This window comes from Gouania willdenowi, chromosome 18, assembly GCF_900634775.1.
Source record: "Gouania willdenowi chromosome 18, fGouWil2.1, whole genome shotgun sequence".
In the NCBI taxonomy this organism is placed as follows: Eukaryota; Metazoa; Chordata; class Actinopteri; order Blenniiformes; family Gobiesocidae; genus Gouania; species Gouania willdenowi.
The window spans coordinates 24,238,357-24,257,563 of record NC_041061.1 but is presented as its reverse complement, the minus strand read 5'-3'; the positions used below and the strand labels follow the sequence as shown (position 1 = coordinate 24,257,563).

Here is a 19,207-nt window from a genome sequence, read left to right as displayed (position 1 = left end):
CCTCAGGAATTTTGTGAAGACATCCCATTGGAAAGAATCATTGCGATTACGAAAGTCTTATAAAAGTTGCATCTATTTATATGGTTGGAGTGACTTTCTTCACATGCTCCTTAAATATCTAGCCTAACACATGTTAGATTCAGTTTTTTGTGTCGTTTTGGTTGAACACTTTATTTGGAAGAGTCACGGTTCTCAACAAAGAGAACCAGATGTGGACAATAGTTTGTGTGGATGGAGGAGAGCGGCCCATTGACTATAATTAGATGCAGTTATTCTGTTTCCCTTCAATGTGTGTGGGTGCATAAAATACCATGTCCATGCTGAAATTGATTCTAAAATAAGATGTATGAAGCAACTGCAGTTCCTAAACTGCATCACTTTAGGTTTTCTTCGGAACCATCAAAAGTTTCCGAATGGGATTCTGATCTATGTGCAGGGCAAACAGCTGTGATTAAATAATCTCTTAACTTGATAGACCTGCCGCTGTCATATTGGTGCTAGATAACACAGCTCACCTTTGCAGCTCTTCTGAGGCCTTGGAAGTTCATGGCTAATTTTGGCAGCCAAATGTAGTAATGCATAACTCGAGGCGGGTGATCTTAATGACCAGTGTTGGGCAAGTTACTTTCAAAATATAATACATTACATATTAGTAGTTACTGTCATTTAAAAGTAAGTACAATATTTTTGTCTCAGAATTGTAATGCGTTACACTACTTTTGAGTTACTTTCACCAAAATAACAGTGGAGGGTGATGTGGTATAGCATAATGACTGTGTAGGCTACTAAAAACTTATTATAATAGGCACAGTGAAGGCTCATGGTGCAATACAATAAGTAACAATAACCGTCAGAATCACAAAAGCAGGCAAAGTTAACGTCTAGTAAGTTATGATAAAGATATCATAAATATTTAAAGTCTAGGCCTATTCATATGAAACACAATAGAGCAAGAAACAACTATAATGTAACCTATAGCCTCATGGTATGACAATCTCTTTCTTTTTCTTTCTATTCTTTTTTTCTTTTTTAGTGCACTGTTTTTTACTGCTGCTAACATGGTGACCAGTAAAATTGTGCTCAATACAAACCAGTCACGGGATAACATGACCACCAGTCAAATTGATGATGGGGGCGGCGGCTCCGGTCAGCTCTGCCTGTTGTTTTTAGCTGCCAGCTAGCGGCGTTTCTACTATGAATGTCTCTACAAAAATCACTTCTATACCAAAAACTTCTACACCGCATATTGAAGAGCAGAAATCTGATCTTTATGAGCCTCAGTCTCAGCCATACGCGGCACGGTGACAAGAGTGAGACTTTAGTCACATGATGCGTTCCGGTGAAAAAAATGTGGCCTTTTTTAACATGGCTTTGGCCTGTTTTAACGTTGATTTATACCTTAAGACTGACGTCCTCACCTCCATGCCAGCAGCTCTCCCTGCACTGTGGCCTCCTAATGCTAGTTTTAATCAACCAGAAATTAGAAATGAAAATTGTAACAAGAATTTTAACAAAATACATTTATTTGTCAGTATTTCATTTAACCAACTCTCCATCATTTAGCTGGGGACATGTCTCATGTTGTAGGTGTTTGTCACAGATGTTGATGCCTTGATGACAGAGGCAGGGGGCTCCCACTTAAAACACTGTGGCCCAAGGCAGTGCTACCTTTACCTCAGCTCTCCTTATCTGCAACAGGAAGGAGGTCATTAAAAAGATCATCATGTAAAAGACATTAATAAAACATCAAGTTATTTTTGATTGAAGGAATGTCTTAGCAGCAGACTCAATGCTCATAGAAATACACTATTACATACAAAAATAATCAAATAAGAATAGTTCAAATGAACATTAGATTAGTCAAGGCATTTGTTTCATTTACTATGTACTGTATTTATGCTGACATAACCCACAAGTGCAATTCAGCTACTAGCAGTGATTATAACACTGCTAGTAGCTGGTCTTACTTATGTTTTTATCTCCTTTTAGTAACATATTTGGGGTTATTCACTATAAAGTCCTCTGTCTCAGACACATTCTCCTCTACATCACTTTCACTATGAAAGAGTTGACAGAGAGACATGTTTTACACAGCTAAAACAGCTTGGGGTCAAATTGACCCGAGGAACACCAATGCGTGCAATATGAAACATCATCATGATAATGTTATGCTGAATCAGTTTTACCCATTAAATTAGGAAAAGAAGTCACGAAATTTGAAGCAAAACAAATAAAATCAACTCCTATTTTTTGAATGATTAACATGGAATGGGGTCAAATTGACCCTAAGGATAATAGGAGGGTTAAAGTCACACTCTTTTCATCATCAACATATGAAGATAATAAGAATTGTCTTTCAGTCCTGAGCCTCAAGGATTTACCAAAATAATGTTATATTTATATATATATTTTTTTATTTATTTATATTTTCAGCACTGGTACCAGTCGGGTTGACTTTGCTGAGAGTAGCAGTTGATAGTGGATGATATGTCTTCATGTTTTCTTTCTAGGACCCCAGGTTTAATGCAGAGGTCGACCTAATCACTGGTTACAAAACACAGAGCATCCTTTGTCTGCCTATCAAGAACCACCGAGAGGAGGTGAGATGACACATCAGCAGTTTTTGGTCAAACCACAAAGATATTTAAGAGGCTTGTCAGCCAAGGTTAGTGGACAGCTATTTTTACATTTCCAACCTGATCAGCATAAAAAGGTCACAAGAAAAAGTCCTATTCTGTCATTGTAGGAAAAACTTTCTAGCACTTCCTGTTGTGCTTCTATCAAACAATAAAGGAAAAGAAAAGCTGGGAATCTGGTTTAGTGTAAGTCAGTACCAAAATTCCCTTGATGTCACAATATTCAATTTCTCAACTTAGAGCTAAAGAAGCCTGTTGGATGAGTAATTAAATGTTTGAAGTCTTCAAGGAAAACAGAACTCAAGCCCATCTGCCTTTAATGCCCGCCAGACATTCATAGAGCCTCTGATTTTTCATTGCAATTCATTTCCGTGTCATCTCCGCATCAGTTAACCCATTTATGTTTTGTTACATAAACTTTGACTAAATCAGATGTCATTACAGGCTATTATTAAACTTCCTAAATCATGCCAAACATACATAATAAGATTAATAGAGTTGAATATTGTCATTAATTTCATATTCATACAAAGAAGAAATGTGGCCAAACACGCACTCGCTTTGTTAAAACAAACAAATTGTCTGTAAATCAATTATATTTTCCCCCAAAAATGCATGTGAGGCTATGAATTCATGTTGGGTGTGGGATACATATGTATGTGTATATACGTATATATGCAAATGTGTGTATCCATAAAATGAAGAGTCCGTCCTTAAGACTGCTCTACTGTAAATTGTCTTGAGATACCATTGGTTATGATTTGGCGCTATACAAATAAAAGATTGATTGATTGATATATTCGGCATTACATTGCAATTTTCGGCTTGATTTTGTTTAAATAGAAAAAAACGAACAACAACAATATACAGCCATTGTCGTTTCATGAAGTGAATTTTGTATTTTTCGTCTATTTCCATCATAATCAGAGGAAAATCTGAGGCCCTGCAGACATTTAAATGGGATCAACTTTTGGGACAATATAAATGTTAAATAAAATGTGCTAATAGAATTATCAGTCTAAGTTCTCATTTCTTTTTATCTTTTCTATCGCAGGTTGTTGGAGTGGCTCAAGCTATTAATAAGAAATGCGGGTTGGATGGTGCCTTCACTGAGCAGGATGAAAAGGTAACTGCAAAGATTTGCTCGTAATAGATTTTAGCAATGGTTGATATAAAGGATTCACTGAGACTCAGACTATTTGGGATGCAATAAAACAAAATCTGGGTTAGATGGAACCCAACCCATACTGTACATACATGCTAATTTTTCGAGCATGGGAAAGGACCACAGATTGAAACAATTCAACTGGTTTCAAGGAATTTTAAATAGCACACCTGCAAAATAAGAACAAAAGGTACATTTTCGAAACATCTTTTTACTTTTTGATTGCACTTTTGTTGATTTTTAAGTTTAGTTGAGATTATGAGTTCTTCAACAGTAAACCAAGTCAACCATTATTACCCGCCTGACATTTTTCTTTTATCAAAATCTTCTCTTTTTTATTCCAGGTTTAGTTTACATCTTGTTTTTAAAGGTGGTGAGTGTGTTCCAAAGCCAGACTGTCAGGTGTAAGGGGTGATGTCAAGGTGTGCATGCAGGAGTAGGGCTCATAATTCAAAACTCATAAACAGTAACACAGCAAAGCACCAGAGTCCATTAAACAAAAGGTACTTAAAGAACGTAACAAACCGACTGACTGAGGGAAAAAAAACTGTAGCACAAAGATAGGAGCAGATGGCATGAACAATCCATGATAAGGCAACAGCACTCCCTTAGCGTCCAAACACTCCTCAAGTAGTGACAGGAGGCAATCATGGAAATAGGCACACCTGTGTGGAGACAGAAGGGAGCCTAATAACTCTCCTTGTAGTGCAGAAAACTGACAAAACCAGGTATGTTGACACAAACAGGTATCCATGACCTATACACAGCAAATAAAACTATGCACTTGGACAAGATATAAAAAAGAATCTCATTGGGATTTGAACTCACAACCTGCAGATGTATCCTCAAGAAATCAAACTTTCGTGGGCTTCGAAAATGTCGCGTGAGAGCTGAGAGTTCCTCTGGTGACGTCACAGGCAGTGCTGCTGGGAATAGGAATGTGTTAAAAAAAATATGTAAAAAATGCTTGAAATATGGACTTAAGGGAACAGTTAAGGACTGCATGTCTGCACCCTTATTCTACAATAATCCTTAAAAAAAAGGGTAACACCTTACTTGAAGTTTTATACATTAGGCTGACATTGCCTAATGTGACACGACACCTGTCATTAGCATGAATAAGGTGTCAGAGGGCTGTCATTAAAGGGCCCATGTCATTGATTCCCTCAATCGTTAGAGGGTGATTTGCTCCTTTCTTACTGCAGGGCGAGCCCAAACACCTCGCTCCAATTTGATGACACGTTCCCACTTTGATGACGAATTTGACGCGGCACTGAGCCCCGCCCCCACGCTCTGTCTCGTGTTTATAAAGCAGCATGAGCTCGGCTACGGAGTGGGTGGGAGGAGGGCGGGCCGTCCTCTGGCCCTACGTCACCGTGCGGAGAGGAGGAAGTCAGTGTCCCGTCTAGAGACACACCCACTCATGAATATGCATAAGTAGGCAGCAAATCAGCCTGTTTGTGTAGAGTTGCTCAGAAAGTGACTTTTCAGAGGCTAAAACTCTGGAAAACAGGCGAGTTTGGGAAAATAAACCTCAAATACTATGTTTTTGGGGTTCTTGGAACAAATGGAGATGGGTGAAAAATAGCATGACATGAGGCCTTTAAGTGTTGTTCTTTACCCTAAACCTGCCTAACCCCACTCGATCCCTCCACCTAACCCAAACATAGCTCCAAAGGTGTCATAATTTAGCAAACAACACTAAAATAACAGCCTTCATGACAGCTTATTCACAGATAATGACAGCATAATGTCAGCCTTATGTATAAAACTCCAAATAAAGTGTGACGAATAAAAGAGACATTTGCGGACATGTTTCTCGAATTGAAAGCAATGAAAATAGCAAGATTAACTTTGCAACAAATGAAATGAAACATCCATCCACCCCCCACTAGTAACAATGTCTGAAATGTCTAGAATTAGGGCTCTATTTAACATCAGCCAACCATCCCTTTCTTTGATTGACCTTTGTTTCACAGTCTTTCATCCTTCATCGGTCCTTCCTACATCTTTTTGTGCTCTGTTCCTCTCTGCCAGGACTTCTCCGCTTATTTGGCCTTCTCGGGCATTGTGCTGCACAATGCACAGCTGTATGAGACGTCGCAGCTGGAGAACAGACGCAATCAGGTGAGTGTGAGCCTCAGAGGCCTGCGCGCACACACACGCGCACACACACACACACACACACACAGATACAGCCCTGTATGTGAAGTGCATGTGTGTGATTGTGCGTTGCGCAGGTGCTGTTGGACTTGGCCAGTCTGATTTTTGAGGAGCAGCAGTGTCTGGAGGTTTTACTGCGGAGGATTGCAGGAACAATGCTGTCCTTCATGCAGGCCCGGGCGTGTACTGTCTTCATTGCTGACGAGGACTCACTGGTCAGCAACACACACACACACACACACACACACACACACACACACACTTTGTTCACTGTGAGTTGGGTACGATGTCCATGTTTTTATCGCTGCAGAGCTTCAAAGGTGCCGTGTGCTACACAAACTGGTCCTTGATGGTTTTATGGCTTTCATTAAAAATGAAGTGCTCAGATGAGTTTTATTTATGGGTGAAATGATCTACTGCTGTTTTACAGTTTGTAAACCATTGCAACAAGTGCAAACAGTGGGGTTTATTTCTGGCTCTCATTACCAGCGTCCTCTCATGGTTCTTTCATTAGTTTGTTTGATGTGATTGTTGATTGTTCTGTAGCCAAATGACCCTGCATTGGATGAATTATATTCTCAGGCTTTTATTATGAGCAGTGCCACCAGCTGGATCGTTAGAACAATATATACATGGTAGAACATTTCAGTAGAAATTATGAAAAAAATGTGAATTTGCTTCTAAAAGTTCTAAAACAGAAAAACGACAAAAAAGAATACATCTGAATTAATTTGTCCCTGGCTCAAGAGAGAGAGGAAAATTAACAAATGAAATCCTTCAAAATCTGGGGTTTTCTAATGTTTATTTTTAGTTAAAAATGATAATCATACTGCCCATTACCAGCAAAATGACAACAAAGACACACTAAATGAGAGAAAAATACACAAGATCATTATATTATACACAAAGATAACAGAGAAACAAAGAAATTGACATAAGAAACAACCCAACGGCATCAAAAACACACAGAGAGAGAGAAATTGTTACTGACAACACACAAAACGACAATGAAAACACTCAAAATAAGAGAAAAATATACTGAATACGAAAAAGAGCAAACAACAACAAAATGACACCAAAACAACACAAAATGATGATAGATTTTGCTTTTGAGAGGAAACAAGGAAACCATGGCAACATTTGTTAAACATACAACATTCTCTTTGAATTTACTCTGGAAATGCAATAGTGGCAATATACAGCACCCAATACAATTTATATAATTCAATCTTTTGGTTTTCAATTCAACCCTCCTGCTTGAAATAGATACAATTCAGTTCCATATAATGTGATTTACAGAAATACGATGCAATATTATATCATCAATTTACAATAAGACGTATCTCATTGAAAGGAAGTCTACAACTCAACAGTAGGGCAGTGGACTTCTCAAGACCCAAACTTGGTATTTAGTTGTGGTGTCTTAAGGTGGTTTTAAACTGGTTTTGACAGGTTTGTCATGCTCCAGCCAAAATGTGCTGGCCGGGTTACACTCGCGGTGACAAGAAGACCTTTAAAAGTGGGAAATAAACGGCAGCCTTGTGGAAAAATACGAGACGTTTGTGTCAAAGCTTTGACCTACCTGACAGTTGGCATAAATGCCAAATCTGGCTCTGAGAAATAAATCCAACAATAACCGAGTCTGTTGTGGACATTCCATAATGTCCCTTTCACTTTCCTGACGCACACAGCGGGACGTGGGCACGACCATTTGTTTTGACTGGCCCTCTTTACCAATGCAGCTCTGTCTAGTGCAACAGAAACTCAAAACGACACAGAAAATAAGCACTCACAGAAGGTAAAGCTCCATATTTACTCTCATTAGCAGAGTGAGGATATCTTTCCATAGCCCACCTTACAGGAATAACAGAATAGAAGGATGCATGGATAACCTGATATCTTAATTTCAACTGAAAATAAATACAAACAGCACAACAAAATGTGCCTCTTGGATTATTACAACAGTCACTATTTTAAGTCAGTGCACATTCTGCCATCCTCCAGAATGTGTTTTTCATCATCATCATCATCATGTTTATGACAGATTTAATGCTCTGCAGGTGATTATTCAGGGTGCACTAAAATAGACGGGGGGTGCACAGAAGAGTAACTGGACACCACAAATAGGTGCTGGGTATTTTTGGTAATCGCTTTTTGATTGCAAATGATTTGCAAGGGCTGAATAGTGTTTAAATATATAAGTTAGACGTTTTGATTTCTAGCGCTGTTGAGCATGAGGTCCCCTATGGTGAAATTTAGCTCCCCTACGGAGTGATGTTGTTGATTTTTCTGTTGTTTTTTTCCTTTTTTTAATCGGTACCGTTGTAATAATCGTTGCACACTTGTACATCCAGGTGTGCTTGTGTTGTTTAAACTCTCTTTTTAATCCGCACAACTGAGAAACACATACGTCGGCCACACCCTCCATTTAATACAGGCGATTTGCTCAGATGTTCCCATATTTACCTGAGGAGCCCCAGGACCCCTGCATCCACTTAGCTGCCCCCGATGCTGCCTGTCAGCAAACGGTGCTTCAACCGGACGTAGCTTGAAGCGGCACATGAAGCTGCTCATCATGTTTATAACGCGCAACAGATCATCTTACACGCTCACGGATGTGGGGGGGGTCCCCGAAGGATCTCGATCCACTGTGTGTGTGTTAAAGTAAAGCCAACAGAATCACCTGTTATTCCCCATGAAAATGATTTTACTTTTATTTTTTTAATTTATTGCACAAGTAAGTCTTTGAGGAAGGATTGCCCACAGCAGGTCTGCAATCAACAATTAACCAACAATGCCTTGCTGAGTGTCTTGAGTTAATTAAACTCTTTTAATGTGGCCTGTATGTGTAATTCCAAAGCAGCGTGGAGCCTATATATGCAAATAGATACCTGAGGATAAAGTCGGAGTAGACGGTGTCGGCTTAGTTTTGTCTATAATGTAATTCTTCATTTCAAAAACTATTTTGGGGTATTTAACTTTTACACAGCTTAAATCAATTCCTTTTATTTTACTACTGGTATCGCTGTCTCTTTCTTGTATAGCAAATATAAACAAGCCATATAGAGCATTATTGCATTATGGCCACCTACTGTTGGGGCTTCTAAACTGAAAGATTTGCAGAAGATTCAGTAAAAAAATGTTGTTGTCATCTTGTTTTACGGGGAAAATGTGACCAAAAACAGGATTTTACAAATCACAGAAATTGGTTAAAAGTTGCATTAGAGTGGCCAAAACCAGACAGAAAATGTGATTTAAAAAAATGGAATATTAGGTAGGAAAAGTGGTGTAAAGGGTTTATAAGTGCCGAAAATTGCAGAAAAGGCATTGAAATTTGATGAAGTGGCAGAAGTTTGAGTAATGTAGCAAAAGTGCATTAAAAGGAGCAAAAATATGGCTAAAAAGTGATGAAAACAGGTTAAAATATGACAAGTTTGATGTAGTTGCAGAAAAAGGGTAAAAAAATAAGCATAAATGCGCTCAAACTGTTGAAGTTTCTTGAAGGCATCTGGTGACCCCCCTCCCAGTGTCTTGCAAACCCAAATGGGGTCCTGACCCCAAGGTTCTTAACCTTGGGGTCAGGACTGATGGAGTCCCGACCGATAGATGCCCTGTGGACAGGTAGCCTGACCTTAGCAGTGACCACATGCCTTATTGCTGCCTTGCACGGTCTGCCAGTTTCTGTTTTTTGGATAAATGTGCAAAGTTTGGGATCTTTTTTCAAAACTTTAAACTTTTTAAACCCCTTCAGCACTTTATCCCTGACCTGGCTGCTGTGTTCCCTGGTCTTCACAATGCCTTTTTATTTTTTATGTTTTTAATGTTCTCCAACAAATGTCTAAGGCTTTCACAAAACAGCTGTACTTCTAGTGAGATCAGATTACACACAAGTGGACTGCATTACTTAGGTGACTGCTGGAGGCAATGGGAGTCCTGGATTTTATTTAGGGAGATCAGAGAACAGGGGGCTGAAGACTTTTCATTCCACAGTTGGATTTTTTTTTAGTTCTCTTTAAATTTAAAAACGATGTATCATTTTTCATTCCACTTTACAATTATGCAGCACAAAGTGTTGGTCTATCACCTACAATTCCAACACATATAATTTACATTTGTGGATGTAATGTGACAATTTGTGAAAAAGTTCCATCAATAATAATACTTTCACAGAACAATATAAAAAGTCATTCTGCATTTACATTTGCAAATAGTTAATTTCTTAACTGACTGTATTCTAATGATAACTAGAATATTTGCACATCCTGAAGAAAATGCAAGTGAGGATGTACTGCCCTGCGTCCCACTGCATTAGTTGAGCATTAGCATTAATTAGAATACATTTGTATTAGCATTAATAATAACTACTATTAGCACTAGCTAGCATTAACATACATTTGTATTAGCATTAGTATTAGCTAGTATTAGCATTAGTATTAGCATTAATATTAGCATTAACATTGATTAGCATTAGTTAGCATACATTTGTATTAGCTTTAGTATTAGCTAGTATCAGCATTAGCTAGCATTGCCATACATTTGTATTAGCATTAGTATTAGCTAGCATTAACATAAGTATTGATTAGCATTAGTTAGCATTGATTAGCATTAGTTGGCATGAATTTGTATTAGCATTAGTATTACCGAGTATTAGCATTGACTAGCATTAGCATTAACCTAACATTAACACTAACTTAGCATTAGCACTAACAGCATTAGCTCTAACCTAGCATTAATATCTGTCTAACCTTAGCATTAGCCTAGCAATAGCATGAACCTAGCATTAGCACTAACCTTGCATTAGCAGTCGCCTAGCACTAGCATTTACATACCGTTAGCATTAATCTATTGTTAGCATTGGCCTAGCGTTAGCATTAGCTTAACATTAGCATTAGCCTAAGATTGGCATTAACCTAGCATTCGCTGAAAATTAGCAATAAGGTTGAAATGTGTTGAAGGCTCTAAATTTTCAATAGAAATGAATGGAAAAGAAAAAAAATAATAAGTCAGAAAATTTAAAAGTTACAAATTATACTGTATAAGCAATAGCATAAATATCTGGACCTTTCTAAATTTTTTGAAAGCTTATTTGTCAAAATCGGACAAACAGATAACAATAGTGAGGATGCCTTCTGCATTAATAATAATACAATTCACAAAGTAAATACAACTGTGAATCACATTTTATTAATGCAATATGAATATACCCGGTAGTGTTTTGACTTGAGCCCCTGCAAATCAAGTACACGGGATAAACTGTCTGGGATGATTTTACTACATAATATTGCCGGAATATACTGTACATATATAGGAAATAAAATTTATTTTTTAAACTTTATTTACCAAATGGTTCATAGACCGGTTGCAGTCAGGTGCTCTTACACACATTCCCACACCTTAAGTTCCAACACAACAAGCTCTAATCTTCATTATCAAAGCATAAACACTCTCTGTGAATGCCAGTTTTTTTTATTATCAGTCCTAAAGCCAATAAATAAAAGCTGTCATGCATGTTACACTTAATGCACCTGTTCATGTACATTTAGGTTGCTTAGAAAGCCTTTTTTGTTGAGAGGATAAACCCATTATTCCCAAGTATCAACATGTAAAATGTAATTTTCTAGAATTATTTAATATTTTACTATAATTGTTACACAATGTAAGATTATTCAGCTCCATCGCTGTAGAGGCCCACAGCATTCTCACAGGTCCATTAAGTTTAATCCATTATGTTTAGCTAGCGGCTAACTGTACTGAAGGTTAAGATCTTCTAAATATTGGTTTTATGGTGAATCAACAGCATTGGTGTTTCTCTGTGTAATATTTGTGTCTAGCTTTGGGTTAACTCTTTGGAAACTGTTGGTCTGCTAAGGAGTTTCTATTTGTTACCAAACCATGTGTTTAACTTCCTGTGGTATCGGTTACAGCAGAGTTAGCTTAAATAAGGTCACGCTCTACTTCTTGACAATTAATTTTGTTTTACAAAGGTTCCATAACCTAACGTAACTATCTTTAAAAAAAAAAAAAATAGCGTTAAAACACAATAGATGCCCAAAAAAGGTTTTAACTCTATACAAATATTAGCTAGCTTGTTAGATTTCAACTATTGTACTTATTAGGAAGCTTTATTTCCACTGAGTTGGGTGAAAAGAAGAGGAGTCAGTTAAGTAATGTTCATTATTTACAGGCTGCAGCTCCCAAAAAGGTTTTTTTTTTCCCATTTTGAGACAGATTTAGTCATTGTTTTAGCCTTTTGTTGAAAACTTCAATGAACATAATTTGACCAAAATATTTTTATGTGCAAAAGAACAATAAATAATTGCTAATGATTGATTCAGCAAAATTCAGGTCATGTACAGTAACAAACAATAAGCTAAGATAAACTGTTTACCTGCAGGATTGCACTCATAGCGTTGTATTGTACTCAGGCTTATCACAGCCACTGAAGTTGATATTGTACTATTCCAACAATTTATAATCAGAATACATTCATTTTAAAGATTTTAAATACATTTTTAACCCACTTTGAGTATTAGCATTAGCTGTGCGTTTTAGCTACGCCTGCTACTAGCCAAAACATTGGCCGGACTGTTTATTCTTACAGAAGGAACTAATCAAATATAATGGCTCTTTGCTTTGTCATTTACACTCAAAAAACAACTGTTGTTTGAAAAGGGATATTATCTGAAACACGGGGCAGTTGTGCCTTATCGTCAAAGAAGCAGGCTTGTAACTAGAGGGTTGCAGGTTCAATTGTGCTGTGGGCCCATGAGCAAGGTCATTAAACCTTGGGTTGAGTGAAGAAAACATAAATCACGTATGTAAAATAGCAAAGTCTGTGATATTATGGCTTTTTAATTTACAGGAAATTGTTGTGGTTGAGTCCAGTATTCAGGTAGCCCAATACATGCTAAGGAAAACATACAGTTACCACAATAGCCAAAATGTTTAAAATGGTCTCAGAAATAATGCCTACCTCCAGATCAGTGTATCACAAGGTTTTTGAGACCTTTTAAATCAACCGCGCGCCACACTTTGAAAACCCTTGGGCAACCGTGGCTTGGTGGTAGAGTGGGTCATCCAATAGCCGAAGGGTTGGGGTCATTGTTGTTGTATTCTTAAGCAAGGCACTTTACCCACATTGCCTCGTATGAATGGCTATGAATTGTTCATGAAGGTTGGCATTGCCATTCCTCTGTCAGTATGCCCCAGGGCAGCTGTGGCTACATTGTAGCTTACCACCACTGGTATGACTGGTTATAATTGATAATGGTTTCTGTACGTGCTTTGAGTTTGCTTGAAAAAAGAGCTATATAAATCGAAGCTATTATTATTATTATTATTATTATTATTATTATTATTATTACCTGCCATCAATTGAATTCTTAAAATGGGTGAATTTCTCCCTCCAACCAATGCGCTAGTTGTTTTTGTTGCTAACATTAGGTTCAAAAGGCTGTCTACAAAGAGGAAACATGCAAACTCCCCTAAGAAAGTTCTTAGGATAGACAAAAGTTGTGGTATATGAAGTAAGTGTTATGCTAAAATGAACAACCTAAGTTTTGTTTTTTATTCATTATGTAATACTGCAAATGGATATACAGTATAAGGGTAAATGGATATATTTTTTTCACTACCAAAGTGAAATTGGACTATACACGTACATTATTCTTACTGTATGTCTGATCAGTTAAAGTGGGTTAGGCTGGTTTTCTGCATAGATCTGCTGTGTCTTTGTCCCCGTCCTGACCTTCATACTGCCAGACCATCTGTCTCCTTTTCTTGCCCATCCCACATCTTCTCCCTCGTTCCTTTGGTTTCTCACCAAACATTTACTCAGAGATTAGAGACTTTTACTGGCCTTATCTGCCGGACAGTCCTCTGTACACAGGCGTCAGTTTTACATGTCTGTAGTCTATCAAACGGGACCTGTACTGCTGTGGAATTTAACGGAACCATTCCTGAAGGAAAAGATGGCTGGAAGTCTTGTAACTGACAGAGCAGCTCTTTGAGCACCGTAGCAACAATAACAGGAGTTTTAAGACTTTGGTCTGCATTTGCTCACTCAAATTTACAGCCTTGTGTGGCATCTGTTTGGAAAACGTACAGTGTGGGATAAATTTACCAAACGTATGCAGGATACATGCAAGTGTGTGGGCCAGCATAGACCTGACCTGAGCAATGTCTGTACGGGAATTTTCTATAGTTAGTTTTAATCATGTTTGTTATAGTGTGTTAGAAATACATAGTAGCCAGGATTAGTGACAAGTTGTGCCAGCGCAGATATTTTTATACGCCATTTTATTTGAACTAGATTTATATTCAAGAAAGTGAAATTATAGAATACAGATGTTTAAGTGTGTGTGTTGTTGAATAATAACAATAATTTGAAATTTGGTTAAAAATTAATCTTTTTATCTCTTTTTTTAATTTTTTTATCAATTACTAGACATTTCAGGCAATTAAAATTCGAATTCAAATTTGTTGTTCTTCTCGTTCTTTTTTTAAAAATATCCAAAAAAAAAAAAAAAAAAATCCATTATCCCGTGTCATCCTGTTATAAACTGTCCTCCTTGCCAAGGACCCCAATAAAAGTCAAGTTCAGATTCAGTTTTAAACAGCTTTACTACAGTCACCTAGATCAGGGTCTTTAACATCCTGTCCTCACCTCTTTAAAAATGGTATAATGACCCTTTGTGAAGGATATGGAATTCAGGTTAAGAGAAAACAATTCCCTATATGGGAGAGAACGGAGAAAGGATGAAGGAATGTTGAAGTAAACTCTTAAGACATGCTGTGATGGGTGATGCATTAACCTTGGCTTTTTTTTCATGCTTGTTAGGACAGAGTGTACATCTGAGTGACCCAGGTTATGTGGACACTAATGAAAATCAAACTCGACCGAATCATTAATCATCTTGTTCTTCTTTTGCAGAACTCTTTTTCAAGTGTATTTCACATGGATTATGAAGAGCTGGGTGAAGTCCTTGATGGCCAAAAAAGGTAAGAGGTTCAACCACATCCAACAAATCTGATCAAGTAGAAGGTCAGCCTGATTAGTCTATTGAGCGGTGCCTCAACTGTTTCCATTGCTGATTAGCGCTAATGCTTCCTTGAATTTGAAGAGTTCTTCAAAGGCTCTTTGATAATGTTTGGGTGATGGAGACGTATCTTTGTCACATGGAGGAGAACATAAAAAAAGACATAAGGAGCTGTTTTGGCAGTTATGGTTTTCTTATCTTGCTCATTGAATTACTTTTGTTAAAGCAGAGAGGAGACCACACAAGGAGGCTCAGTCCAAAAGCCATACATTTACAAGACTTACCTGCCAGCCAAATATCACACACAAGCCACAAATAAAAAGGCTATTTTAGTCCATGTGCATTGATTTGACAGCTTCTCAATCCAAACATGTTTATCTTGAGCTTTGTCGCAGTCCTAGAGGCAATATCACACTTATGGACTTGTAATGCGTTGACACAGAAGTGTTAAGGCCTATGTCCGTCATATACTGTATGCAAGTCCACATCTAAGTATTATCTACACATCTGCAGTAGTTGGAACAGTCGGTGAAGCTGTGCTGCAAAGAATGTTTTTTTTTTCTCTATTAAAAACCAGGATTACTTTAGTTCAGCTTACTCTATGAAGTTAATCAATTGTGTAAAGAATGTAAATCATTATTTTAGAGGGTACCTATAGTGGAAATGTACACACAGAATGTATTAAATGTAAAGGGCGACTGTGGCTCAGGTGGTAGAGGGGTCGTCTTCTGATTGAGAGGTTGGGGGTTTGACCCCCTGTGCTATGCCTGTGTCGAAGTGTCCTTCGGCAAGACACTGAACCCTAAGTTGCTCCCAATAGGTGATTAGTTCCTCGCATGGCAGCTCTGTCCCATTGGTGTGTGAATGTTAGTGTGAATGGTGAATGAGCTGATATTGTGAAGTGCTTTGGGACTACTTCGTTGATTATAAAGAACAATATAAATCACGTCCATTTACCATGTATTAACATTCTATTATATTATGAGCATATTTATTTTTAAAGTACTTTTTTAGCAAACTTCAATACCTTAAAATTGGTTTTAAGGGCTGGGTTTTATTGTTTTACTTAGGTTAGGTTTGGCGGTTAGGCTTTAGAACTGACTTTTGGGCTTCTTCACTATGGTTAGGGTTAGGTTTTAAGTGAAGGTAGTTTAAAATTTGTTCTATCATCACAAAAAAAGGAAATTGTGTTGGCATGCACAAAACAATTGATCAAGTGAGTAGTTGTAGCTGTGATGTTTCTCTCTGGTAGTTCAAGCCCCTCTGTTTTGGATGGATTGTGTTTGTTTCCTTGATTTCTCAATATATGGCTCCTCTTGGCCAGTCACATGACATGGCAATGCCATTGCTGTGGATCATTGAGTAGTTAATTCTTGGCCTATAGCTGGAGATGGCTTATCGTTCTTAACCAAAATCTGTAGCAGTCCCTATCGATCGATGTTCTGTTTATACTATACAGCTTTAAGCCTTGCAGTATGGATGTTTCTATAGCATTGAGCAACACACACACCTAACCTCTGCCTGTCCCACCTTTTTTCCCATGTTGCTGCTCTCCAGGGTGGCCTGGTGACTGCACAGCAGTTGCTATGCAGCGTTAAAAATTCCATCCGAATATCAACTCAAGCAACAGAATTGAGTTGCTCTGGTCATGTGTTCATATAAATTTACCACAAGGTGCACTTTATATGTTTGTCCTTTATATGCTCTGAAGTAGTTTGTTGGTTTTCTTTATTGAAGGAGATTTATCAGATTTGTAGGTACACAAAGCTTGCATCCCATACATAACATTGTTGTTTGTCATGTTTGTTTTATTTGATTCTATTAGATAAGAGACCGGCAAAGATAATATAATTCTTTATCAAAGCGATATCCCACCCATCACATAAATAGTCTTTAGATGATGGATTTAAAGGTGATAAATAAAACAATAATAATCTGTGTCATGTATCTCAACTTAACACGCGTAATTTCACTTTATTTGTTGGCGTCGCCATTTTGGAGATTTTCTGATATAATTTTGGCGGTGGTGGCATAACGGTTAAGGAAGCGAGCTTGGACCCAATCTAGGCCCTCACTGTGAGATGTTGAGCAAGTCCCTTAACCTTAACTTGCTAAGTCGCTTCGGATAAAAGCTCAATGAAATTGTAATTTTGTCATATTTTCAGCTCCCAGAGAGTCTAAGGTAAAATAACATTTCAATCAATGTTTTAGTGCTTAGTCATCTAGTTCCTTGGACAATATAAAGGCATTCCTAAGAAGACCAGGAACTTTACAGTGGATGGATTTTGACAATGCACACCAGGATAACAAGAAGTAGGACTTAGAAAATGGCGATGGGTGCAACATTCGGCCAACAATCAGCCATTATACTACAGATCCAACCAGCTGAACAGGGAAGACAGGGTAGACTTCTCTACCATTGGAACCATCCGATGTCTTTTACCTTATGAATGAGTTTGTGAATGAAGCGCCTTCTTGAGTAATCACTTCAAACGGAAACGAGTGGAGGTTGACAAACTGTGATGAAGTGCTTTTTATTGCCTAGTGGGTCAGTCCTGCTATCTGTGGGCCAATGGGTAGGTCCGGGCACCTTTTGGCTGAGGTCTGCTGTATCGCACCGGGTGCCATTGGTGTGCCTCCCTCTCGTGGTGGCGACCAGTCGATTGCTGTCCGGTGGGTGGTGGGGCCTGGGCGGCCATCATTGCGCCATTTGGGGCTGTGCAGTCCTGCCAGATGGTGGCTCGTTTGTGGGCTGGGGTGGGGGGGCTTTCCCCGGGGGATTCACCTGGGGGGTTGCCCTTGAGGGGTTCCCGGTCCCGGGAGGATGGACCTTGGGATCCGGCAGGCTTGGTCTGCTGGCTAGGCCGCTCTCGGAGGGGGTCTTTCAGGGCGGGCCTTGCCCTTGTATGCCTGTGGGTGCCGCATGGAGTGGCCTCTGCTTGGGCGGTGCCCTGCACGGCTGTTTTCTGCAATTCTTCCACCTCAGGGCTGTGCTCATCCCACTGGCGATGTCGGTGGGGGGTGATCTGGGGGGCTCGGCTGGCCTGGGGGCCAGTGGGGCAATTTGTGGCGTTCTCTTGGCACTCTGGCGGGGTCGGGGTCGGTGGCAGGGTGTGCTGGGTCCTCGGCCCCTTGGGGCTTTCTCGGGTGTGTGTGTGGGGGTCGGTGGCTGCCTCTCGGCCTGTTGTTGCTGGAGCATCTGGGGGGTGGCCTGGGGCTGTTTGGCCCCCGCTCTTTGTGCTGGTCTGGCGGCCTTTTCGGCCTGGGTTCGCAGAAGCGGATCTTGCACAAACTTTGGTCATGGACGCACTGGCATGTCGTGGGCTGTGGGATAAACTCATACTGGGCTTAACGTCACCACCATTAAACTTGAGCTCCACACTTGTCACCAGACTGGCTGAATGGATTTCACAACACAATAAGCACAATATACACAACTATAACATCACATCTCACTCTCACTTTAAAGCAATCACTTCTTCCCCACCTTTTCCATTTCCTACCCTGACTCCCTTTTCCTTGTTCCCTTCCCCCTCACCTAGGTGTAACACTGCCCTCTCTTTTTATATTGTCCCTATATTAAAGTGTTTCTTACCCGTCCTTAGGGAGGGCTGGTGATGCTCACAAGTATGCAATAAAATTTATTTATTTAATTGCAATAACAAAACATGCATTGCTGTCTATAAAAGATTGCACTTCTTGCAGTGTTAACCTTCGACAGCATTTGCAGACAAAAAAAAAAAAAAAATTATATATACTGTATATATATATATATATATATATATATATATATATATATATAAATACAGTGCTTTTTTATTGCGTATGCAGCTTATTGCATATGCAGCTTATAAATCACCTCTCAGGTTTACATAATAATAGTCTTTCAGTTGAGCTGTCTTTGTAATGTTGGTTGAGTATCCTTTTAAACCAGAGAGACATCAGGTTAGTTTACATAAAATGTAGGTGTAATTGACCCTGAAACCAAAATAACTTCAACTTCCATGCTGCGGAGACAGCAGACGTCTGCATATTGGTGCAAGATTCTAATATCATTGCCATTTATGTCTTCTTTTTTATATATTTTAATTTAAAATATATTTAGAGTGTGGGATCCCACAACCAAAAAGCATAAATCTGATAGAAAAGATGCTTTTTTGTTGATTTATCTCCTTGACTAGACTTTGATACCACTCAAATGCCTT

The 19,207-nt window shown here is 38.7% G+C and overlaps 1 protein-coding gene across 4 annotated transcripts in view; it reads left to right on the top strand.

Moving 5' to 3' along the window:
- The window catches only part of pde5ab (phosphodiesterase 5A, cGMP-specific, b), a 111,325-nt gene that overhangs the window by 56,596 nt on the left and 35,522 nt on the right, over window positions 1–19,207 (top strand). For all 4 annotated transcript variants that reach the window (XM_028474651.1, XM_028474654.1, XM_028474652.1 and 1 more), the window contains 5 exons: window positions 2,511–2,600; window positions 3,691–3,762; window positions 5,839–5,928; window positions 6,042–6,179; window positions 14,897–14,964. In XM_028474651.1, coding sequence (XP_028330452.1) covers window positions 2,511–2,600; window positions 3,691–3,762; window positions 5,839–5,928; window positions 6,042–6,179; window positions 14,897–14,964 — 458 coding nt within the window. The remainder of the gene's footprint in view (window positions 1–2,510; window positions 2,601–3,690; window positions 3,763–5,838; window positions 5,929–6,041; window positions 6,180–14,896; window positions 14,965–19,207) is intronic.